The sequence below is a fragment of the Vitis riparia genome, chromosome 8 (assembly GCF_004353265.1).
Source record: "Vitis riparia cultivar Riparia Gloire de Montpellier isolate 1030 chromosome 8, EGFV_Vit.rip_1.0, whole genome shotgun sequence".
Classification (NCBI taxonomy): Eukaryota; Viridiplantae; Streptophyta; class Magnoliopsida; order Vitales; family Vitaceae; genus Vitis; species Vitis riparia.
The window spans coordinates 13,175,542-13,201,827 of NC_048438.1; the positions used below are offsets into that span (position 1 = coordinate 13,175,542).

A 26,286-nucleotide genomic window follows, 5' to 3' on the forward strand; every position below is an offset into this window, starting at 1 on the left:
AATGCCTCAAAATCATTTAAAAAATAATTTATTTTCAAAACAAAATCTCAAAAAATTTGTGTTTAATAAAAAAATTATTAATTTTTTTTAATTTAGCATCCATTTAGATACTATTCATGTTTTCCATTTTCAAAATAAGAAAATAGTAATAACTTTTATATAAAATAGAAAATTCTCTAAAATCTTACATTAAAAAAATTAATGTTTTAAAAATTATTTAATTACTTTAATTATTAACTTTTCTACTATTAAAATTTAATAATTACACCATGATAATAATTCTTTTTTTTTTTTTGTTTTAAATTATTAAAGGTTGGTTATTAGTTTAGTTTCCTTTGTATTTTTTTTCATTTCCTTTAAAAATAGTATTTTGAAAGTTATTACTTTTATTTTTCATTTTTATGCTATATATATATATATATATGTTCATAATTTTTTTTTCTTTTTTTCTTTTCATTAATTTTAGGTGGAAAATTAGGAATGCAGTTTTTTTTTTTTTTTTTTTTTTTCACTTTTTCATTTTCTTTCTTTCTTTTTTTTTTTTAATCAAAAGTCTCAAAGAAAACTACCAATCATTTACAATTTGAATGGGGCAATGTTCCCCTTAGCGCACCACTAGCTCCAAGCAAGTCCTTCAAATATATTTTTTTCTTCTTTAGAAATACCAATTGAATTGTAGTGAGTCTCGTGTGGTAGAAACATTTTGAGGGTGAATCTCAATGATGGATTAAACCTAGAGGGGTGAATAAATATTTTTATATAAATTCAAGAGGTTCCTCAACACATATTATGTTTCCTTGGAATTTATTATATTTTATATTCTTTTTTTCCAATACTTTTCAACCATGAATAAAAATCATATGGAAATATTGATGCATCAATAATCTCTTAATAATTTAATAAATATAATTCATATACAAATGAATTAACACTCTCCAATTGAAATTTATAAAAGCAGTTAACTAGATAAAACACATTTTCAATTACTCTTTGATATTGATATGGGGTTAGATCAATTGACTGTACAAATTATGTTTGGTTGAGAGCCTATAATCGAAATGTTGATCAATCCACCTTGATAGAATTTAGCTTCACTTACATAACCAATTTATTTACTAGTATTTTGCATTTTGGCCAATCCATAGTTAATGATTGAGAACCCATGATCAAAGTGTTGATTGATCCACCCTGATTGAGATCAGTTGGTTTCACATTTAACCAATTTCCCATCCTGATCAATGTCAATTGGCTTTACATTTAACCAATTTTTTTTGCCACTTTCTTGTATTCAAACCTTTACATAGTCATTGATCAACAACTTTTGATTGAAATATGAATCGATGGACTCATGGCAATTCCACAAGAGAAGACAATTTGGGAATTTTGAGGGAAAATATGAATCGATTGAAATATCAAAAGAAGAACTTCACTAAGCTTTTACAACTAAATTATAATAGTAAAGTTGATGACAACTTCACTAAGCTCTCACTGCTAAATTACAATATCAAAATTGAGAGATAATAATTAATTGCAAATCCCCGATTTTGTGATGTTGTATAAGATATATACTATTATAATATTAGTAATGTTCTTAAAGATTGTATGATATTTTATTTTCCTAAAGGAAATTGTCATGATATTGTGCCAACAAACACTTTAATGCAAATAGTGTTAATTCAAGAACTCAAAGATAAAATAATTCACATAAAGGTACATAGGGTTTTAGCGTGGTTTGACCAATTATGCTTACATCCATGAATGAGAGAAAAGTTTTCTACTATACCATATAGAATATTACATAGGATACATAAAAGATACAACTATTAGTTTTTTTTGAAACATTTCATGTTACCCCACTCCTTGTATCTACACCAAAAACTACGAGCTCCCTCGTTCGATGAAAAGTCTCTCATTATTCCTTACATCTTTATCCACACCTCATATAGTCTTCATACGTTTACCTTCATCTTATAATTTCTTCTCTTATAATCCAAAACATTTATAGATATATTCCTAATAATTTTTTTATTAGTCCAAGGGTTTTCCTAAATATGTTTTGATGATAACATAACTTGGTTAAGTGTACTAATGCATGTAAATCAAGTAAAGTTTCAGGTTTTATTGAGTAAATTGAAAGAAAGCTCAATTTCAACTAAAAGATGGTCAAATGATACAAAATCATGAATCCTTAAAAACTCGTAAAGTCTAGGAAATTTTGTCAGATTAATCTTTTGGGTGCACTTAAGATTAAATTGTTTTTCATGCACACTTAAATGCATGCATTCATACTTTGTTTTTCATAAAGGTGACCTTAAACATTTAGAAACTGCATGAATATAATTTTTGCATTTAAACCTTAAGCTATACTCCTTCAAAATTGACTTATGAAGGTTTTTAAATGAGTTGCCCAAGTGTTGGGAATGTTAAGATTGAAAAAAGAAGAATGAAGTTTTTAGTTTTTTTTTTTGGTCTAACCAGTTATGGGGAACCCCGAATCGATCAAATTGGTTGGGTTTTCCCAGTTAAGGACCAGTCAAACCACCTATAAATTTTCTTTCTTTTTAAACCTTAGTATTGTCAACAAAAGTTTTGCCTTTCTCGATCAAGGTTTGATTGAGACTCGATCGAGTCTTAAAAAAGACAAACAATCACTTGTAGTGCATTAAATGATCAAACAACTATTCAATCAATCGAACTGGAACTCGATTGATCAATGCTTGTTTTTATAATTTGAAGTGCCTAAGACTATTTTTCTATAAATTGAGAGTTCTTATGCATTTAATAATAAAAAAACATCTATATTAACTTGCTTATCTATTTTTTTCTCTTATTAAAATCTCTCAACTCAAGCACATTTACTCTTCCACTTATAAATCTATTTAGTGCACCCTATTGTGTTTATCTCAACTTCCCTTCGTAGTGAGCCATATTTGTGTTAGGTTGAGTGTTGTTAAAAGTCTATTATTAGTGAAAGATTAAGCGTTTTGAAGCCTTCGATTGGTATTGAGCTTGGAGGAAATTGTAGTACCCACGGGAGCCTTGAATCCAAGTGTACAAGTTTGAAGGCTTGGTTTAAAGTCTTGGATAGTGGAACCCTTACTTGGAAAAGAGTTTAAGGAGAGTGGACATATGCGGAGTTATTAAACCATTATAAAAAGAGTTTGCATCTCGCTTTCCTCTTCTATTTATTTATTTACTTCAATTTTTGTTTAAGTTGATTAGTTTTTGAAAAAGTTTTAATCACCCAATTTACTCAATGAGTATTTTCTTTAACTAATTTAACCTTGTTTCATATTTTCCTTATTATATAAGAAAATCTAATTTTATAATGACATATGAATGTAGGAAATATTCTATATAATATTTTTTATAAAAAGAAATTTATATTAATTAGGAATTGTAGATACTTTTGCTTTCATTAAACTAAGACCTTCATTGCACCTATTAGTATCTTGAATTTAACGAGCAATAGCAAATTGGGGATAATAATTAACTACAAGCACAATAGAAATATATTATAATAATATCAACAATACTTGAACATGTAATGTTTTGTTTCCTTTAAACTTGAACAATGGGATAAAGGTAGAAGTGATCAAAATACAATTAAAAAAATGGTTTGTTTGGTAACTGTTTTTTAAAACAGTTTTTTGTTCTTTAGGACAAAAAAAACATAAAAACATGTTTGATAACTAAAAAAATAGAGGATTGTTTTAATAGTTCTCAAATAATAAAACATAGCATTTTAATTATTTTTTGAGGCTAATTTAAAAAAATAAATATAAAAATACGAAAAATGATTAAAAATAAAACAATACATATAAAAATTATTTTTAAAATATAGAAAAAAGTTTAAAACATTTTAAATTTCTAATAAGACATTTGTTTTACAAAACATCAAAAAAATAATTTTCAAAAATAATTTTTGAAAACAGTCACGCCTTAAATACAAATAAATAAGACTTAGATTAAGACAAAAGTCAACTATATTTGCTATATAACTATTTATATTTGATACCAAAAATCTACCTCTTTTTTATTTTATTTTGTTCTATTTTTTTATTTTAAGTATGATAGAATAACTTTTCCTCAAAAATTAATATCATCCCTACTTTTACAAAAAATGAGTGAATAGTACCACAAGTGTGAACCAAGAACCTTTTTTTTTTTTTTGAATTATTTCCTTGAATGTGAAGTTCACCCAAAATTTTTTGTCTCGTGTTAAATGCAATTACAAAACCAATGCAAATACAAAACCAAAGAGTAATGTCCTTGGTACCAACCATGATAGCATCATTTGGCATGAAGGCATTGAAGCCCTCCACTGGCATCATATAAGATAACAAAATAATTTCTTAAAATATCTTATGCATAGTAGAATTTCTTTCACTCGATTGCGCCAAAAAAGGAGAGTGTTTTGTCATTTTCAATTTGCTTACATTTATGAGTCTTTTAAAGAATAATACAAATTTTGCACGTAATAATTAATCCATGGGTGATGGGTAGCTGTTTGACCCGAGCGATTTGATGAATAGTAGGGACTTGATTATTACAGAATATGATGTAATTTGGAAAGGATTTTCAATCAAGCAAGTTGGATTTGGCTGTTATCACGAGTTTTCTGGTGGGAAGTGATCCGCACAGGAACAAACAGCATCTCGAGGACAGTAAAACCAGCTTACTTTCCTTTTTTGTATGCATTTTCAGGTAAAGAATTTCTATCTGGAAGACAAGCCCTCTGCCTACCACCGTTCAAAAGCATTTCTTGATCTGATACAAGTACCATAAACAGGTAAAATCAGGTGATGAACATGGGAAAAAACCCAGCAGCAGATCTTCTGAAATGGACCCTCCTTCTGATAACTTTTATGTAGCATGTTGTGCAGTGAAGGGTTCGGTGGGTTCTTCTCCTTGATGAACTTCGAACACCCAATGGGCATGCCTGGACACCAATTTGGTTATTTGTCCCACATTCTCATTATGCAAATTCAAGTTGGGACTTTCGAAATCGTTTTCTAAGATCGAGCCATCTTAACCACTGGGTCGGAATTGGATCTAGGCATAAAACCATACTAAAAATCAGATTTTGAGGGGTAATTGGATTATGCATTTGAGATCTAATCAAGCAGGGCTGGCCTTGGGACCCAGGCAACCACTAGTCCCACCGTAACAGCTTCATTATCATCAATTTCATCTTATGCGCTAGTATTGAAGACTTGAATTAGAAGCTTCCCTTTCAAGGTTGTCCCTAGGAGCAAGCAAAAAAGGATATGTATCATTCACCCACAAATTTGAATCCCATATCCTGCTGTTTTTCCTGCCTTGCCAAGCAAACTAGTTGACGTCTTAACAGTATCAAACACCCACTCTATTTTTCTCTGCTTTACCAAGAGAGATGGGATATTGAGGTTCTCTTGCCAACGTCAAATGCAGCCTTTCACCTAACTTCACGCACACTTCCCATCTCACCCCTCTCAATAAAACCCCCGTTCCCCCTTCAAACTCGTCCAAAGCAACCCTTCTTCACTTCTCTTCCAGAGCAATAAGTTTGGCCACTCGAGTCCAAAAGAGCCCAGAGAAAATGATGAAGCAGCTTGTCTCCCCAGTCCTCCTGCTGATCCTCTTCCTCCATTGCACCAGAACTTCCGGTCAGTCTTCGGCACCGGCTCCAGCACCTGCCGGTCCCACCAACGTCACCGCAATTCTGGAGAAGGCTGGTCAGTACACTACCTTCATTCGTCTGCTAAAGAGCACCCAGATGGATGACCGAATCAACATCCAACTCAACAATTCAAACCAGGGTCTCACCATATTTGCACCAACAGATAATGCCTTTTCAAACCTCAAAGCGGGTACCCTGAACTCATTCACTGATCAGCAGAAGGCCCAACTAGTGCAATTCCATGTAGTGTCTTCTTTCCTTTCTACCTCACAATTCCAGACCGTGAGCAACCCGGTGAGCACACAGGCTGGTGGTAGTAACAGCGGAGACTTCTCTCTGAATATCACAACGTCCGGAAATCAGGTGAACATGACATCAGGGCTTACCAATACATCAGTGGCCAACACAGTATACACTGATGGCCAGCTAGCTGTGTATCAGATCGACCAGGTGCTCCTTCCAATGGGTGTCGTGAGGCCTTCAGCACCACCTCCCGAAACCCCAAAGCCTAAGAAGGCTGCTTCTCCTTCAGATGCTCCATCTGATTCAACCCCCGCTTCTGTTGATTCTTCTGATGCAACCCGTTTGTGTTTTCCCCGCAATCCACCCATTACACTATCCTTTGCGGTGGCTGTTGCTGCGGCGTTGTCCTTATGGCTATAAATTTGAGTGTTGGTCGATGATGGTGTGATCCTGCGTGTAGTGTGCTTGTGCTGTCATGTTTTCACTTCTTGTATTTGTAATTCGATTAGGAAAAATTGCGTCAGATGAATGCTGTTTTTGGGTTTCATTGGCGAAATATTCTCCTATATAATTAAGGTGGTGTCACGGGGATTACTACTCTGCATATCAAAACTTTAGAATAGATTTCATGTAACAAGTCTCTTATGAATGGCCTCTACGCAGCCGTCAGCAGTTGGTCGATTGGCGGTAGGGGGTCCTCGTGTCAAGCCCCAGATCTAAGCCTAGAGGCATGGCAACTACTTTTAGACTTCAATCCCAAAAGTACCCAATCATGGGAATAACATTCGAAAACAACCAAACTATAGCCGACCACAATCCAAACATCAAAACTTGAACAGTAAATGGATCAAACTGTAAGAAACTCCAGAGTAAATAATAAATCTCCAAAGTATAATAATTACAGTAAGGGTAGCTAGTTATTTCAAGATTCAACTTGCCAAAAAAATAGCTATAGCCTATAAAGACCATTCCCTCACCTATTCCATTGCTCCTCTTGGGCTCTTGAGCTAGATGCTTTAAAGATGGCCAAAAAATAGGGTGACCTTGAATGCCTAAATATAAATGCGTTGATGACGCTTTTACAATTTAGGTATGACAGATTTATCAAGCTTTTTAACTAATGGTTTTTTAATAGCATATATCAATGCTACTTTGAATTCATATTGAAAGCAAAAAAGCATACACTTACCTGGTTTATTAAAGGGTGCCAACTTCTATGGGACTTAGCTAGCCTCGTATTTGTTCTTCTACCTGTGAAGCTAGGGAATCAAACTTTACTGGTATGGTAATCTCTAATTTGACCCCATAAAGGTTGGGTCTAATTTATCATCACCGTCATCATCATCACTCCCCCATTGAGGGAGTACAAAACCCGACAGCACAGTCACTAGCATGTCAAGGCCAAACATAATCAAAGTCCAAAAACCAATCAGCTAAAAGAAAAATAAGTTCAGTTTTCTATTACTAGGTTGACTATCTAATTTTTGGCCGAATCCTCATGATTTTAAAATATATTTATACACTTAAGAGGAGTCTATAATTATATAATATTAAAAAAAATTTTCTTGAGATATCACAGAAGGACCCAAAACTTCTATTTGATATTTCTTTATTATTTTAAATATTGCATATTGAATTGAGAAAAGTAGTATTCATGAAGGGTAAAAACCTTGATTTCTTATAGGAACAAACCCCACCCGAAGAGAGGAATCGAAAAATATCCTGCAATAAAACACCATCTGAAAAGAAGAATCCAAAAGTAAATCTGAAGAGGTAATGTAAAGGTAATTTCAGGCATAAAAAATGGAAATCTCAGCAATAAAGAGATAAGTCCTACTTAGATCAACAATCAATACTGAAAAAGAAGTTAAATAGAGATTCGAGGATCCATTTTCACTATTTTCTCTCTAGGAAGAATTTTTTGTTTTCCAAAAATAAAAATTGGCGGATAAAGAACTTACCCAAGATCCTTACAACTAATGAAACGAACTGACAAGGAAAGCCTTCCAATCCTGTAAAAGATCCCAATCAATACCTTAACTCAAACTTCCTATCTTACTTTAAACACCCAGGCATGGTACAAATTATCATTGTTCTTGTAAAAAACCAATATTATTTAATCAAAATATATACTAGGCCTAAAATAAGGTAATCCTGTTCAAACAATAGTCTTAGTTAAAGATGATATAACCCAAATCTGCGTTGTATGCTGAACAGAAACAAGAAATTCTCCATCACTGAAGTAGATCGAAACCTCTGATTTTGAAAAGAAGAATACTCTGAGATAAATGAAAATTGTAATTGAAAGTCATCAAGAGCGGAAGAGAGAGAGAAGTGCCAAGGGTGGAAACAGGATGTGGGAAGAGGAGGCGCAGGGAGGATCAGTATAGTGAAGACTCGGCTAGCCCCTCTATGGATGCTTTTTATGAACAATTAGAAAAGGATCTGTATCATTGTCTACACACTCTATCATATGTCTTGCTGCTTTTCCTTATTTTCTAAGCAAAGAGTAGATGTTTTAACAGTCGAATACCCCATCTCTGTCTTCCTCTACCTTACAAAGTGGGATGGGATATTAAGGTACACTTTCCAACTTCAAATGCAGCCTTTCACCAAACTTCGTGCTCACTTCCCATCTCATCCCCTTAATAAAAAGCCCCACTCTCCTCCATACTCATCAAAAACAACTTTTTCTCCTCTACTTTCTTGGAGCAACAAGTTTTGTCGCTCAATACCAAAAGAGGCTAGAAAAACATGATGAAGCAGTTTCTCTCCCCAGCTCTTCTTCTGCTGATCTTCTTCCTTCTCTGCTCCACAACTTCTGGTCAGTCTTCTGGACCAGCTGCAGCACCTTCAGCTCCCACCACAACCTCTGGTCAGTCTTCACCACCAGCTCTAGCACCTTCATCAGTTCCTTTAGTTCCTTCTGGTCCCTCAGGTTCCGTCGAGATCACTGCAGTCCTAAAAAAGGCCCGTAAGTTTAGTACCTTCATTGGGCTACTAAAGAGCACCCAGATGGATGCTGAAATCAACACCCGACTCAAGAAATCGAACCAGGGCATCACAGTATTTGCACCAACCGATAATGCCTTTTCAGACCTCCAAACGGGTACTTTGAACACATTCACTGATCAGCAGAAGACTGAGCTGGCCCGATTCCACATAATACCTTCTTTCATCAGTATGTCGCAGTTCGAAACTGTGAGCAACCCGCTGCATACAGCGGTAGACGGTGATACTGTGGGGTTCCCACTGAATGTCGTAGGGAACGGAACTCAGGTGAACATGACAACAGGGGTTGTGAATACAACGGTGGACAGCACAGTATACAGTGATGGTCAGCTTGCTGTGTATGAGATCCCCCAGGTTCTCCTTTCACAAGGTATCCTAAGGCCTCAAGCGCCAGCACCAGCTCCTCTACCTCCAAAGCCTAAGAAGGCTACTCCTCTTAGTTCACAGGCTCCTTCAACGCCCACCACCGTTTCCGTTCATTCTTCTGGTGCGACGGGTCTCCCCCGCTACGCGCCAACCGTGGTATCCATCGGAGTGGCTGTTCTTGCGGCACTGCCCTTATGCCTGTGAATTGATCAGTGTTGGTGAATGATGACGGTGTGATTTGCGTAGTCTGCCTGTGTTGTCATGATTTAAGCTTCATCAAATTATTACGATATCTTTGTGCTCAAATTAGAAAAAAAAATGACATAATAAGAAGGTTACTTTTTGTTACATGTAAAAAAATATGTTCTCCTATCACCCTATTCTGTTGAGGTGTCAGGCAGATGTCTCACGGAACGCTTGAAAGTTGAAAGTTGAAAGTTGAAACCGACTCATGGAAAAGGAAAATTTAACGGAAGTGCATAAAGGCCTGCAATTATAATGTCCAGTTAATGTGACAGATGGTTTAGTTTACTTGTGAAAACTAGACCACCTGAAAGCAACTTTGAGTCGGTGGTTGGGCCCCAGAGCAACAAGTAATGTAATAAGCACCAGCAGATACTTCACATTGCGAACTCCCATAGCCATTTTGACTTTCCTTGATGGCGCTGCCAAACTGCATGCACAACACAAACTCTGGATTCTGGTTGCACTGATTTTACACACACACACACACTTTTATATATATATTTAAAATAGAAACTAATAAAAAACTATCACACATAAATTACTGAAACTTACTTTAAAAAATAATAGTTTTTCAAACCAATTTTGGAAAACAATTTTTTGATATTTTATAGGATAAGAGTTTTTTTAACGACTTGAAATATATATATATATATATCTATATATATATATATATATATATATATATATATATAAAATAGAAACTAATAAAAAACTATTACATATAAATTACTGAAACTAACTTTAAAAAATAATAGTTTTTCAAACCAATTTTGGAAAACAATTTTTTTGATATTTTATAGGATAAGAGTTTTTTTAACGACTTGAAATATTTTTAATGTATTTTCCATGTTTAAAAAATAATTTTTATTTATAATGTTTATTTATAATTATTTTTTATACTTATATAATTTCAAAAGTCCTAAGAAAATAAATTAAAACAATTAATTAAAAATGATTAAAAAATGTTTTATAAAAATATCTTATATATTTTTTTTAAAATAAAAAATATTTTCTATTTTTCATCAACAAACATAATTTTATTTATTTATTTTTAGTCCTATATATTTTTGTACAAAAATAGTTATATTTTTATTTTTATTTTTAAAAATAAAAATGCAGAAATGTGTTAAAAAAATTTTTTAATTATGTTTATATCCCAAAGTAATGTAATTCATAAGCATCCAATAATCAAATAAGGTTGTCATCCATATAAGAAAAATAAAAATCTAATGAGATTATTGAGGCAAAAGGGACCCGTCTTACAGTGTTGTTTTTAATTGGGATTTTAAAAAATCATAATGCAGAGTGCATTTTCACATCCCACTTCTAGGGCTATATAAGTAGCATAGAATTTTTGTCGAGATAACAGGCAAGTTACAATCTTATAAGAGCCCTAAATAGCTAGGCACAATTTGGTGGGCAATTGAAACAACATATGTAATTAATCATATACAAAAGATTCTTAATTAAAAATGATATAGCCTAGAACTACCCAGTGAGCAAAACAAACTAAAAACCAAATTTCTCGGATGCTGAAACAGATTGAAACATTTGATTTCGAAACAAGAAAGATACTAAGAGATGAATTAAAATTGTATTTAGAACAAATTGATAGTTGAAGATAAAGGGGAAGTGTCAATTGCCAAGAGCAATGCAATGGGCCAAAAAAGAGAGAAAAGTCCCGATTGAGGATGAATATGGTGAGACCCAGGCTGTTCATGCTACAACTTTCTTTGCGGCTTTGAGGAACTATCAAAAAGGACCTGAATCATTGTCCCACTTAGCTGAATAACATATCCTGCTGTTTTTCCTGCTTTACTAAGCAAACGTGCAGATATTTTAACATCATCAACACTCCACCTGGTCTTCCTCTACCTTTTACAAAGAGAGATGGGATATTGAGGTTCTCTTGCCAACGTTAAATGCAGCCTTTCACCAAACTCCATGCTCACTTCCCATCTCACTCCCCTCAATATATTAAAACCCCCACTCCCTTCCATGCCCATTCAGAACAACTCTTCTCCACTGCTCTCTTATAGTAACTAGTTTTCCACTCCATACCAAAAGAGCCTAGAAAAAAAAAATGATGAAGCAGTTGCTCTCCCCAGCACTTCTTGTTCTTATCTTCTTCCTCCTCTGCACCACAACTTCTGGTCAGTCTTCAGCACCAGCTGCGGCACCTTCTGGTCCTTCAGTTTCCTCAGGCTCTTCATCAGGTCCTCCCGACATTACTGCAATTCTCAGAAAAGCTGGTAAGTTTACTACCTTCATTGGGCTACTAAAGAGCACCCAGGTGGATGACCTAATCAACAACCAACTGAAAGCCAACCTGGGCTTCACCATATTTGCCCCAACCGATAGTGCCTTTTCAGACCTCAAATCAGGTACACTAAACTCATTCACTGATGAGCAGAAGACAGCACTGACAAAATTCCACATAGTGCCTTCTTTCCTGACTATCTCACAGTTCCAAACTGTTAGCAACCCGGTGAACACAGTGGCAGGTGATTCTGTGGAGTTTCCACTGAATGTGATAAGCAACGGAACTCAGGTGAACATCACAACAGGGTTTGTCAATACAACAGCGGACAGCACAGTATACAGCGATGGTCAGCTTGCTGTGTATGAGATAGGCGAGGTGCTCCTTTCACAAGGTATCCTCAAGCCTCTTGCAGAAGCTCCCCTATCTCCCAAACCTAAGAAGGCTTCTCCTCCTAATGCATATGCTCCTTCAAAGTCGACCGGCGCTTCTACTATTTCTTCTGATGCTACGTGTCTTTCACCCTATGCACCGATCGTAGCATCCGTTGGAGTGGCTGTTCTTGCGGCAGTGCGCTTGTGCCTATGAACTGAGTATTGATTGATGAATGACGATGGTGTGATCGATCTGCAGTGTGCTTTTGCTGTCATGATTTTCGCTTAATCAAATTATTACTTTGTGTTTGTCCTTGAATTAGGAAAAATGTGATTAATAACACAAGGCTACTTAATTTTGGTTTCATATTAAAAATATCGGTAAATTGAGGCTTTCGCACGGGATGGTTAAGGAAAAGAGAAACTTTTGGTCTTTCGCTTTAGTGTTGAATAAATTTTTTTATTAGATTAAATTGAAATCTTAGTAAAAAGCGGTTACGTTTGGTTTCCAAAAATAGTAGGGAAATAAAAAAACGATAAAAAAAAATAATTTTTTCATATTTGATTTTCTTATGAAAAATGAAAAAAGAAAAGTTAAATATAATTAAAATTATTAAGAAATTTAAATGTTTTTTAGATTTTTTAATTTATATATAAAAGAGTTAAGTCCATAATTTTTTTTTTGAAATAATATATAATAATAATTTATAAACTTTAATTTTTCATTTTCCTTTCTTTTTTTCTCAATTTTCTTTCCGTCACATTTTCCTCCCAATTTTGGGAAACCAAACATAATTTTAAAACATTAAATAATAATTGGCCATGGGTACTAATGTACTCAAATTTTTTTAATTACTTTTGTAATTAAGTTAAGTGACAATAATTAATAATTCTTTTTTTTTAAAAAATAGTGTGACGTGTGATAGATAGGCCATGATAACTAGTGTAAGGTTAAAAATGATAATTGGATACGGCATCTCCAAAATATTGAAGCCATTGTTGGAAGGCCTTCCCATATGTAACACATGGCTGTTCATCCCTTTGTTAAAGATTGGATTATGATAGTGTCACTGCAAGATGATAAAGCCGAAAGGCCTAGAGTATGATTGTCCATGAAAAGAATTAAGCTGCAAAACAGTGGGGTTTGTTTTCATAATTTAACTTGAATCTGAATCATGTCAATTTGTTTTTGTTGGTATCTAAATCATGTTAAATCTTCTAGTTTTTAACTCCCCCCCCACCAAAAAAAAAAAACTAAAAAAATTTAAGGATTATGGATTAAATGTTTTAATCTTAAAAATAATCATCACAATTATTTATTTATTTTTGTATAATTAAAATAAGATATTTAAAAATTAATAATTTAATAAAATAGCAATTTAACATATATCCAAAATACCAAAGCCTATTATAATAATAAAAAATTTAAAGATTAATAATTTAAACACCTTGCTATTACATATTACTAATTAAATACCTAAAAATATTAAATTTATTAACATAGTAAAAATATAGAAAAATGACAAAATTAATTAAATGCCTGAAGAGCTTATTTGCAATTTGGCTTAGAAGAAGCTTTTGTATAAACATGTGTAAAATGTCTTAAATCTTGAAAAAAAAAAAAAATTTACTTCGTTAAAAATAATATGAAAGTAAAAGAAATATTAACTTTTTCCATTTGAATAAAATTGTCTTATCAATTAAAGATGGATATAAATTGAGCTTAAATTTATCCAGGCAAATGTCCATGAATATACCGGTAACCGCAAATTTAGCAATTTAATTAGTTGACAAATCAAAGTAATAAGGATTGGAACCCCGAGGGGAGCATGAACTGCTGTCTCCCACTGCCACTAACCATGCCCATGTCTTCAGTATCGTGCCCTTGCAGAAAGGGATGCGTATTTTTTTTCCTTCCTTGCTAAGCAAACTATACTAGATGTTTTAACAATATGTAACACCCCATCTGTGTCTTCCTCTACCTTACTAATATAGATGGGATATATATTGAGGTTCTCATGCCAACTTCGAAATGCAACCTTTCACCGAAATTCATGCTCACTTCCCATCTCATCCCACTCAATAAAAGCCCCATTAGTTCCCCCCTCCATATTCATCCAAAACAACCATTCTCCACTTCTTTCTCGGAGCAGCAAGTTTCTCCACTCAATATCAGAAGAGCCTAGAAAAATATGATGAAGCAGCTTTTCTCCTCCACTCTTCTTGGGATGATCTTCCTCCTTCTCTGCGCCTCATCAATTTCTGGTCAGTCTTTGGCACCGGCTCAAGCACCTTCAGGTTCTACCACAACTTCTGGTCAGTCTTCACCACCAGCTCAAGCACCTTCAGGTTCTTCATCTCCTTCAGGTCCCGCTGACGTCATTGCAGTTCTCACAAAGGCCGGTAAGTTTACTACCTTCATTGGGCTACTAAAGAGCAGCCAGGTGGATTCCCTGATCAATACCCAACTCAAGAAACCAGGCAATGGCTTCACCGTTTTTGCACCAACCGATAGTGCCTTTTCAAACCTGAAAACAGGTACTCTCAACTCATTCACAGATGAGCAGAAGGCCGCACTGACAAAATTCCACATAATACCTTCTTTCCTTACCATCGCACAGTTCCAAACTGTGAGCAACCCAGTGCACACATCGGCAAGTGGTGATAGTGTGGAGTTTCCACTGAATGTGATAGGCAATGGAACTCAGGTGAACATGACAACAGGACTTGTGAATACAACAGTGGACAGCACAGCATACAGTGATGGTCAGCTTGCTGTGTATGAGATCCCCCAGGTTCTCCTTTCACAAGGTATCCTAAGGCCTCAAGCGCCAGCACCAGCTCCTCTACCTCCAAAGCCTAAGAAGGCTACTCCTCTTAGTTCACAGGCTCCTTCAACGCCCACCACCGTTTCCGTTCATTCTTCTGGTGCGACGGGTCTCCCCCGCTACGCGCCAACCGTGGTATCCATTGGAGTGGCTGTTCTTGCGGCAATGTCCTTATCCCTATGAACTGAGTGGCAGATTGATGGATGGTGATGTGTTGATCTTGCGTGCATGAGTGTAATTGTGTTGTCATGATTTTTACTTAATCAAATCTTTACCTTATCTTTGCACTCAAATTTGAAAAATTGACATAATAAGAGGGTATCTTTTATTTCATGACAAAAATACTGACAAAACAAAAAATAACAAAGGTCCCATGGCCGTTGATTCTGGAGTTAAGTGCCAAAGTGAAATCGCGAATCAAAAAAAGTTATCACATGTAGGCCTCCTTCCAGATTTATTATAAAAAAAATATCATGTATGTTCTTAAAATGAGGTTGAAACTGCATTCAAAAGATGCCATCTTCAACATTAAAAATGTGATTTTAGTTTGAAAATAAACTTAGTCATATTTTAAATAGTTAAATAAAAATATGATTTCTATACAACTTAACAAATGAAACTAAGATACAAGTCTACAAGACTAAGTTCCAATATATATAGAAATACAAAAAAAGAAAAAGACTTGTTCTTGATTCTTGTCATTAATATGAGACCAAGCTTTTAGTGACATGAAATAAATCTAAAGTAAGATATTTAATTTGCACTGACCATGACCATGATTTTGTACACAAAGCCTTTATAAGTTAGATATATAACTTATAAAAAGAAAAAGGATTAAAAGGATGGACCTCGGAACCTCTTACATCCTCATCCCAGTCCTTGTCACTTCCACTTGAGGAATTAAGTAGGTATCGGATCAGCTAAACAGAAATGGAACTGCCAATTGATGGATGAATTTGACAAAGACCCAGCCTCTCCATGCTACACCTTCCATGGCCGCTTTTAGGAACAATAAAAAAAAGGATCGGCATCATTGTCTCACAGAGTTTACATATCCTGCTGTTTCTTCCTGCTTTACTAAGCAACCCTTTTAGGTATTCTAACTATATGAAAACCCCTTCTCTGTCTAATTCCTGTACCTTACCAAGAGAGATGGGATATATATTGAGCTTCTCTTGCCAACTTCAAATGCAGCTTTTCACCAAATTTCATGTTCACTTCCCATCTCACCCGCTCAATAAAAGCCCCAGTCCCTTCAGACTCATCCAGTACAACTCTTCTCCATTCCTTTGCAACAAGTTTAGCCATTCAATACCAAAAGAGCCTAGAAGAAATGATGAGGAAGCTCCTCATCTCTTCTTTTCTACTTCTGCTGTTTTTGTTGCATCTTTGCAGCAAAACTTCTGCTCAGTCTAGCTCTTCAGGTCCCATTGACATCATTGCAGTTCTTGGAAAGGCTGGTAAGTTTTCTATCTTCACTGGGCTACTGAAGAGCACACAGATGGACGTCTAAGTCAATAGCGGACTCCAGACAAAAAAACAAAACCAGGCTTCACCATATTTGCACCAACGGATAGTGCCTTTTCGGACCTCAAAACAGGGACACTGAACTCATTCACTGATCAGCAGAAGCTCGCCCTGACACATATAGTACATTCTTTCCTTTCTGTCCCACAGTTCCAAACTGTGAGCAACCCTCTGCACACAGAGGCAGGTGAAAATGCTGCTGAGTTTCCTCCGAATGTGATAGGGAACGGAACTCAGGTGAACATGACAACAGGCCTTGTGAATACAACAGTGGACACACAGTATACAGTGATGGTCAGCTCGCTGTGTATGAGATCCCCCAGGTTCTGCTTTCACAAGGTATCCTCAGGACTCAAGCACCAGCACCGGCTCCTCTACCTCCAAAGCCTAAGAAGGTTACTCCCCTTAATTCACAGGCTCCTTGAAGGTCGACCACCTCTGCTGTTGATTCTTCTGATGGGACAGCACTGCCCAACCATGCAACGATTGTGGTATCCATTGGAGTGGCTGTTCTTGCGGCATTGCGCTTGTGCCTATGAACTGGTGCTGATTGATGAATGATGATGACGATGTGATCTTGCAGTGTGCTTGTGCTGTTACAATTTTTCGTTTCATCAAAATTTTTACCTTATGTTTCTCGAAAACGATTAACAACTCAAATGAGCCTTTTTCTTGTTGATATGGAGAAACTTAAGTGGCAAACTTGCTCCCTTCATGTTTCACACAAGTACTACACTTGAAAATGACTCCTGGAAAAATGAGGGGGAAACAAATCTAAGTAGATGAAGGCAATTGAGAAGGTAATGCCTAATTTTAGAGATGGTTTTGATTTTACTATGCAATCTAAACCACTAGAAAGCAACTTGCAGTCAAATCGGTATAAATCAAAAGCAGATACTTGGTTGTGAGGACTCCAAAAACCATTTAAACTTCTCCACCGTGCAAAGGGTTATTCTCATAAAGAAAATTACAATAGCTAGAGCTCTCAGAGTTCCCATGATCGATGTTAAATGCACCCATCATTTTTTTTATTGCTATTTTTATTTTTCAAATAAATTTTAAATATAAAAGAATAAAAATGCTCTCTTCTTCCTCAACCCCACAGCCATCCAAAACCCTAACCCTAAATCTCCTTTCCTTTCTCTTTTTCTTTCTTTTCGTTTTCATTCTTTCCTTCCCGTCTTTTCCAATCATCTTCTTTCTCAAATATTCTTTTTTTTTTCTTTTTAAATTAAAGAGATAAAGGGGTACGATCATGGTGTCTCACCGTGACTGCGGCAGCACAGCAGCCACTGTCATCCCTCTCTCACTTTTGTATTTTCTCTGTTTCAATAATAATAATAATAATAATAATCTAACCGCGGCAAAAAGAAGAAAAGGGATGGTGGAGCTGGAGAAGAGTGAAGGAATAGAAAAGAGGGGCAGGGTGGTAGATGAGTGTAAGGAAGAAGAGGGCAACCATGCTCATTATTTTTTATTTGAAAGTAAGAAAAATAAGAGAGGTTTAGAGAGATGATCATGATATGTATGTATTTATTAACTCTCTTCATTTTAAGGACTTGACAAGTAGTGATCACTCTATATTTTCAAATGATTATAGATATATATATTATGGCTTAAAATAAAGTTTCCTGTGACATTGAATCGAAATTTCAGTAACAAAATTTCCTAATTAATTTAACAGTTGAACAGATAACAATGAATAACATCATTAAATCATGGGGATTGTAGTCCATGGTGATTAGTGTAAGGTTCTGTAAGGGAATGTGAAGAGGTTATGCGTGAAATATTAAAACTATATGATTACATACTAATGCATTGAATTCAGCATTTGGCCATATCTTCCTCTGCTTGGCTTGAATATTGCAAATGAACGTCTGCCTCAACCAGAAGGATCAGTGTCGCAGAGTCCAAAACAAATTAATCGACAAATTCATGCAATAACCTATGACTAATTTACATGATATGCAATTATCCTTTTCATATATATTGTGCAATCGATTAGATAGATTATCGCCTTTTTTTTTTCTTTTTTTTTTCACGTTTTATATGTAGCTTTCACTGAGAAAAGACAAAGATCCCAATTGTCCAGTTGTTTTATGTTGAAAACCCAACTCCTATATGCTGCACCATCCATGACTGCTTTTAGGAACAAGCAAAAAGGATCTGTATACATCGTTTTCTTACACACTTGAACCGTAAACCTTGCTGCTGTTTTTCTGCCTTGCTAAGCAAACTAGTAGATGTTCTAACAATATAACACCTCCCCACCTGTGTCTTCCTCTACCTTTTACAAAGATAGATGGGATATTGAGGTTCTCCCGTCAACTTCAACTGCAGCCTTTCAACAAACTTCACGCTCACTTCCCATGTCACTCCCCTTAATAAAAAGCCCCACTCCCCTCCATACTCATCCAAACAAATTCTTTCTCCTCTACTTTCTCGGAGCAACAAGTTTTCTACTGATCGATACCAAGAGAGCCTAGGAAAATATGATGACGAAACTTCTCTTCCCAACTCTTCTTCTGCTGATCTTCTCCCTTCTCTGCACCACTACTTCTGGTCAGCCTTCAGCACCGGCTCAAGCACCTTCAGGTTCTACCACAACTTCTGGTCAGTCGTCATCACCACCAGCTCCATCACCTTCAGGTCCTTTAGCTCCTTCAGCTTCTTCAGGTCCCGCCGACATCATTGCAATTCTCAGAAAGGCCCGCAAGTTTAGTACCTTTATTGGGCTCCTAAAGAGCACCCAAATGGATTCTGAAATTAATAGCGAACTCAAGAAAAAATCTAATGCGGGCTTCACCGTATTTCTCCCAAATGGCCTATACATATCCATGAGTCGATGTAAATTTTAGAAAACAATTCTAATATTTTTAACACTTAAAAATTTTCATCTTTTATTTATTAAAAAAAATTTAAAATACTTTTCAAAATTATTATCAAATACGGGAAATCTCCAAATAAAAAAAAAATTAAATGATTTCAATAACATTTTGCAGAAATTTTAAAAAGAGATACATTTGTCAAATTTACCAAGGGGAAGTTAAAAGAGGAAAAAATTGAAACGTGAAAATGTTCATGAGAAGAATTTCAATAATTTTTTTTAATCCAAAGTTTTATATTATTTTCTCCCCAAAAAGCTTTTGTAACTCTAGCAAGAATAATTTTATATAAAAGGGCGAAAGAGAGGAAGTCATGAGCTTATATCATATCATCCAGGTCTTTGTTGAGTGTGACTGCTTTCTCGTTGCATGAGCCAGTTTAGAGGCTCCGTTCTGCAGCTTAAGGATCCCATTTTTGTTTTTCCTTCGCCGACCTCTAACCCTAAAATTCGATGTGACTTATAGTTGTATTAATTGGTTGTCAATTTGCCATGAGCTTCGAGCTTTAAGGTTTTTGGCGGTCTATGTTTTTTTTCCCGAACCCAACTAAGAAAAGAAGAAAAACTTTATAAAAAATTAATTTTTTTAATACAACGACTTTAAAAGAACATGTTCATACACATATTTTATTGATTTTTTTTTTATTTATTTCTTTTAGTTTTTTATAGATACATGAACACCCAGAGTTCATGCACTGACCTAGTCCAACGTGCTTTCGGAAAGTATAAAGGGGTTTACCCCTGTCTGATTTCCACCATGTTTATGCTCTCTTCCCCACCAAAAGATATGCATGCTTTATCCGCGGGTTTTTGACAGAGTCGTTTTCACGTATTACGTTAATAGTTTGTTTCACAGTCATTTTAACACTTAAAAAAATAAATTTTGAAGTGTTAAAAAAACTAAAAATATTTCCAATAATTACCATCAAATACACTCTAAGATTTTATTTAAAAAATGTTTGTGAAAATAGTTATAAAAATAGTTTTCGATAATAATTTTTAAAAATTATTTTTTAATGTTTTATAAAATAAAAGTCTGTATAGAAATTAAAATATTTTTAATATATATAAAAATTATTTAATATATAATGTTTTATTTTTAATCATTAATTATATTTGTTCAATTATTTTTAAAAATAAAAATAATTAAAATATATTATTGAAAAATATCTTATTTTTTATTGTTAAAAACAAAAAACTGTTACAATTTTTTAAGGTTGTTAAAAGTGTTTTTCTATTATTTTTTTATTCTAAAAAACAAAATACGGTTTTAAAAAATAGTTACAAAATATGACCTAACTTTCTAAAACTTGCAACAACAGAAGATGCGTTCATGGGTAACCACTTGATGAGCCTGTGAGATGCAGCATGATTGAGGCCATTCTCAGGTAGCAGCCTAGCAGGAGATTTTGACTTGTCCCAAGGTGTCATGCCTTCGGCTAGCCACCAAGATAGTGCTACCTTTTCTTTCTTTGACCAACTAATGATTTTTTTTTTTTTTTCTTTTGAAAAAATAGATTAAAATGTTACATCCCATTCCCCACTGGTTTTTGGATGTTTATGTCGTGTGAATTTGTTGATGTATGAATAATGCGGACCCGCGTAATCTGCATTTTTGCTTTACCATTTATGTCAGCAGAAGTATTCAAATTAAACAAAATTCACAAACGGAAAATTCTTTTAATTATATTTTCTTGTTCTTCCATAATCAAGCTTGCCAAACAGTTGTATGGGCTGGAGCTCCTAAACCAGTATATATATCGCGTCACTCTCCCTGAGTCCCCCCATGCTTGTACTCCAAATTTGAAAATTCACTCTTTCGACTCGGATCTTCTGAGACTCTGGAGTTCCTTTCCTTTTCTCTCCTGTTGGTGACCGAGCAGCTGTGGTCTCCTTGTGTGCTTGCTCTGTGTCCTCAGAATCTACCACGGCAATGACTATGGCTACTGGATACAAGAAGGAGAAAGTCAGGCTTCCTCCAAAGCGAGGCGAGGTTAAAACTAGGCTATTCCGGTATTTTGTGGAGATTGTAGCCAGAGTAGCCTCGAAAGCAGGAAGAGGACTTGGCATAAGGAAACAGAAGGTGACAGAAGATGGAAGTGATCAGCCTTCACTACCCCACCTGAAAAGCCCAAATGTAACTGAGAAATACGTAGCATGACCTCTCAATTTGCAACTATATGCATAAATAGATATGGGTATTTGTAGTTAAGGTCATGCCCTTATTATATGTACATGAAGAGTTGTAGCCTCTCTCAGGCGGCAGCTAGACTTCAGTATCTTAAGGGAAGTTCATGGTTTCCCATGTAAACTTGTTTCTTTCATCTTGATTTCCGCTTGTTTGTAGAAGAGAATGGTCTTTCTCTCTGATGAAATTGGCATCTGGGTGTTGCTCTTTTTGCAGTCCACCAATAGAATAAACTTATGTTGGACTTTGATTCCAAGGTGGAAAATTCATTTCCAACACTGCGATCATGGTTTTTTCTTCTTAATTATTTATTTGCACAAATCTTAATGAGACATGGAATCCTCTACCTTCACCAGGATGAAAACATTTGAAAAACATGTTTCACGGGAGCATTTTTAATTGTTTTTGTTATTTTACGTTGTTTTTACTTGTTTTCTTTCATCAATATTATTTTAAAAAATAATCATACAAACACTTCCAATGATTGAAGTGTTCTTATATTTTAATTTTTGTATTCATTTATCATCTCTTTTAGATAATTAAGATTAAATTATTTTAATCCTAATATTTTTAAAATGAGATTTATAAATTTGTATATATTGAATTCATCTTTTCAAAAATAATTTTAATGTAAAACAGATAAAATCATTTCTTTTAAAGATGATTTTAATATAAATATAATTTATAAATTTAATTATAACCATCTTTTCCAAGGATGATTTTGATTGAGTATAACTGTTTTTAGAGTTCCTTTTTAAAACATATGTGAAGGCCAAAAAAGGCATTTATGTCAACATCTATTTTGTGATACACATGTTGGATTTCTATTGATTTTTGTTTTTTTGGATCGTGTGGTAAAAGATGACTTTGTGGTCAATATTCTATGCTTATATCACGTCAGCTACGTACTTACTGAACAAATAACTGATATTTTTAAAAGACTTTAATAATTTAAATTATAGAGATATTTTTAATTTAAAATATTTTTTGTGGGTACATTTTTATTTTTATTTTTTTCTTCTTGACTTTGTTGGTGTAGTGATCATGAAGACCGGAAATCTTTATGAAAATAATTTTTAAATGCATTTCGAGTGGTTTATATATATATATATATATATATATATATATATATATATTCAAAATATCACTATTTTTATTATATAAAACATTATAAAAAATATTATCAAAATATTTTTCAATTTATAACTAAATTTTAAGTGTTATACATAAAAATGTTTCAACCAAAATCACTTCATGGAATTTGGACTTTTGGGAACAATTTTTTTATTTTTCAGAAAAAATTGAAAAAACAATTAAAAGACTATTTTTTGTTTTATGTTATTGAAAATAAAAAATAAAGTATTTTCAAAAATCTTTTGATTGTTTTAAGTTATTTTCACTTGTTTTTTGAGAATTGTTTTAAAAAATAATTATATAAGCAAATATAATGATTAAAAATAAAATTCTTGACATAAAAAATATTTTTAAAACATGTTTAAAAATATTACAAACAGATTAAAAATATTTCAGATTCTCAAACATACTTTTATTAAATAAAATATTAGAGATTAGTTTTAAAAAACTGTTTTTAAAAATTATTTTTTGAAACTGTTTTAAAAAATAATTACCAAATAGGGTTTAACTGTTTTTCTATTTTATTTAGACTATATGAAATTTTATTGAATAACTAGTGCTTATTTTCTAATGATTTTTTTTATTTGTTTAATGTTAATTTGGTTTTAGAAAATTAAGTCTAAGGAAAGGATAAAAATAATAACAAACAAAAAAACCATTTTTTCATATTTAGTTAATAATAATAAAAAATGAAGCAATTATAATTAATTAAAATTTAGAATATTTTTAAAAAATGAAATGGGTATAAAGAATAATATGAAAATAATTTATTAATTTTAACTCTTTTTTATTTTTAATTTTTTTTTTGCTTTAACTATTATTTTCTTCTGAGAGATTCTAATAACCAAACATAAAGTTAAAATTATTATTATTATTTTCTCTCTTTTTGACATACAGCTGTTAATTTCGTTTAGTTAATTTATCATACTTTGTAATGTCAAATATTAAAAAAGAGAAAATAAGAAAATAATTTAACAGGATTTGGTAAAGAAGCAAAGGAAATGTGGTAGCCTTTTTGTGAATGTATTATGATTTATGATTTTCATTGTTGTATAATTTCACCTTCCACGCGACTAGTCTTTTATCTTCTCTCTTGTGCAATCAAATGCTATGTTTATGGAATCTTTTCTCTTCAAGTAAGTCGGTGCTAACAAGAGTGAAAGGTAACTCTCACTATCGTTGTCTCGTACAGTTGAATAACATATCCTGCTCTGCTAAGCAAACTTTGTGGATATTTTAACCACATGACCACCCCACCTCTGTCTTCCCCTACCTTACAAAGAGAGATGGGATACTATATTGAGGTTCGTTCTCTTGCCAACTTCAAACGCAGCCTTTCACCAAACTTCATGCTCACTTCCCATCTCCGTAAGGAAATTGGAACCCCCAAATCTGCAGGGAAAGCCTCTTTCAAAGTGGAACATAGGTTGCCGTCTCACACTGCCATCACCCATGCCCATGTCTTCAATGTTGTCCCTTTTTCTCTTATGTTGTGCGGTTTTCTTCGTCCACACAAGAACCTGAGAATTCCATTATATTGCATTAATTGCCCATGTTAGGCATGTCAACAACAGTTTCTGATCCATTGGTTTCATTTGATAATTAAATTATGAAATGGACAACTTCAAAGCTAAAATGTGCAAATAATAAAGGAGCATGCATATATAAAATGGATAATTTGATAAAAGTACTGGGTTGTAACACATTCCAAAATATTGCTTCCTCTGGGACATCATAAATTCATAAAACATAAGCATGCAATAACCTGAAAATGTTTGAGGATCAGATGATGACTAATTTACATGATGTATACGCAATTATACTTCTCATGTATTCTGGGCGATTAGATAGATTATAGCCTTTTTTTTTTTCTTACATGTGGCTTTCAAAGAAAGACAAAATCCCAAATGTCCGGTTGTTACATGTTGAAAACCTAGCTCCTGTATGCTGCAACCTCCATGGCTACTTTTAGGAATAAGCAAAAAGGATCTGTGTACATCGTTTTCTTACACACTAGAACCATATATTCTGCTCCTGACTTTCTGCCTTGCCAAGCAAACTAGTAGATGGTCTAACAATGTAACACCTCCCCACCTGTGTCTTCCTCTTACCTTTTAAAAAGATAGATGGGATATTGAGGTTCTCTTGCTAACTTCAAATGCAGCCTTTCACCAAACATCATGCTCACTTCCCATGTCACCCCCCAAAATAAAAAGCCCCACTCCCCTCCATACTCATCCAAACAAACTCTTCTCTTCTACTTTCTCGGAGCAACAAGTTTTCTACTGATCAATACCAACAGAGCCTAGGAAAATATGATGAAGAAACTTCTCTCCCCAACTCTTCATTGCTGATCTTCTCCCTTCTCTGCACCACTAATTCTGGTCAGCCTTCAGCACCGGCTCAAGCACCTTCAGGTTCTACCACAACTTCTGGTCAGTCTTCACCACCAGCTCTATCACCTTCAGGTCCTTTAGCTCCTTCAGCTTCTTCAGGTCCTGCCGACATCGTAGCAATTCTCAGAAAGGCCATCAAGTTTAGGACCTTTATTGGGCTACTAAAGAGCACCCAGATGGATGCTGAAATCAACAGCGAACTCAAGAAAAAATCTAACGCGGGCTTCACCATATTTGCTCCAACTGATAGTGCCTTTTCGGACCTCAAAACTGGTACTCTGAACTCATTCACGGACAATCAGAAGGCTGCGCTGACAAAATTTCACATAATAAATTCTTTCCTTACAATCTCGCAGTTCCAAACTGTGAGCAACCCACTGCACACATCGGCAAATGGTAACACTAAGGAGTTTCCACTGAATGTGATAGGGAACGGAACTCAGGTGAACATGACAACAGGCCTTGTGAATACAACAGTGGACAGCACAGTATACAGTGATGGTCAGCTTGCTGTGTATGAGATCCCCCAGGTTCTCCTTTCACAAGGTATCCTCAGCCCTCAAGCACCAGCACCGGGTCCTCTACCTCCAAAGCCTGAGAAGGTTACTCCTCTTAATTCACATGCTCCTTCAACCTCGACCACCGTCTCCGTTGATTCTTCTGAAGCGACAGGTCTGCCCCACTATGCACCAATTATGGTATCCATTGGAGTGGCTGTTGTTGCGGCATTACCCTTATGCATATGAACTGAGTGGTTGATTGATGAATGAGCATAGTATGATGTTGCGTGCAGTGTGCCTGTGTTGTTACAATTTTCGCTTAATCAAAGCATTACCTTTGTTGGTATTCAAATTAAAAAAGAAAAAAAAATATGCTGACATTTTCTTGAGGCTGTTATCAGGGATGGTTATAGAGAAACTGAAGTGGGAAACTTGCCCCCTTCATGTTTCACAAAAACAGTTGAATCTGAATCATGCTAAAACACATAAACAATGACAAAAAATTCCACCTAAATGACAGCAAAGCACACACAGGTATGGCCGTCGGTGCCCAGATATACTTCTTGTTTGGTTTTATTGTGCAAATTATTCAAATCTAGAATTACTGAGTGATTTAAATGCTGTGAGAGCTCAAGTAACCACTTGAACCACGGGTAGAAAGTGAAA

General features: G+C 34.5%; 5 protein-coding genes across 5 annotated transcripts; all 5 read left to right on the plus strand.

Annotated features, from left to right (window-relative positions):
• Positions 1–5,302: 5,302 nt before the first annotated feature.
• On the plus strand, positions 5,303–6,502 carry LOC117920076 (fasciclin-like arabinogalactan protein 11). Its single transcript, XM_034837428.1, has one exon. The coding sequence runs from the start codon at positions 5,582–5,584 to the stop codon at positions 6,323–6,325; it is 744 nt and encodes a 247-aa protein (XP_034693319.1). The 5' UTR covers positions 5,303–5,581; the 3' UTR covers positions 6,326–6,502.
• Positions 6,503–8,499: 1,997 nt separating this feature from the next.
• On the plus strand, positions 8,500–9,641 carry LOC117921271 (fasciclin-like arabinogalactan protein 11). The gene has a single exon (XM_034839119.1). It carries the CDS (start codon positions 8,660–8,662, stop codon positions 9,485–9,487), a length of 828 nt encoding a protein of 275 aa, XP_034695010.1. The 5' UTR covers positions 8,500–8,659; the 3' UTR covers positions 9,488–9,641.
• Positions 9,642–11,563: 1,922 nt separating this feature from the next.
• LOC117921242 (fasciclin-like arabinogalactan protein 11) lies at positions 11,564–12,474 on the plus strand. The gene has a single exon (XM_034839078.1). It carries the CDS (start codon positions 11,613–11,615, stop codon positions 12,375–12,377), a length of 765 nt encoding a protein of 254 aa, XP_034694969.1. The 5' UTR covers positions 11,564–11,612; the 3' UTR covers positions 12,378–12,474.
• Positions 12,475–14,297: 1,823 nt separating this feature from the next.
• On the plus strand, positions 14,298–15,230 carry LOC117921332 (fasciclin-like arabinogalactan protein 12). Its single transcript, XM_034839201.1, has one exon. The coding sequence runs from the start codon at positions 14,356–14,358 to the stop codon at positions 15,172–15,174; it is 819 nt and encodes a 272-aa protein (XP_034695092.1). The 5' UTR covers positions 14,298–14,355; the 3' UTR covers positions 15,175–15,230.
• A 6,105-nt stretch (positions 15,231–21,335) lies between these two features.
• Positions 21,336–25,873, plus strand: LOC117920634 (fasciclin-like arabinogalactan protein 11). Its single transcript, XM_034838236.1, has 2 exons — positions 21,336–21,539; positions 25,114–25,873. The coding sequence occupies exons 1-2, from the start codon at positions 21,336–21,338 to the stop codon at positions 25,864–25,866; spliced, it is 957 nt and encodes a 318-aa protein (XP_034694127.1). The 3' UTR covers positions 25,867–25,873.
• The last annotated feature ends 413 nt before the right edge of the window (positions 25,874–26,286 follow it).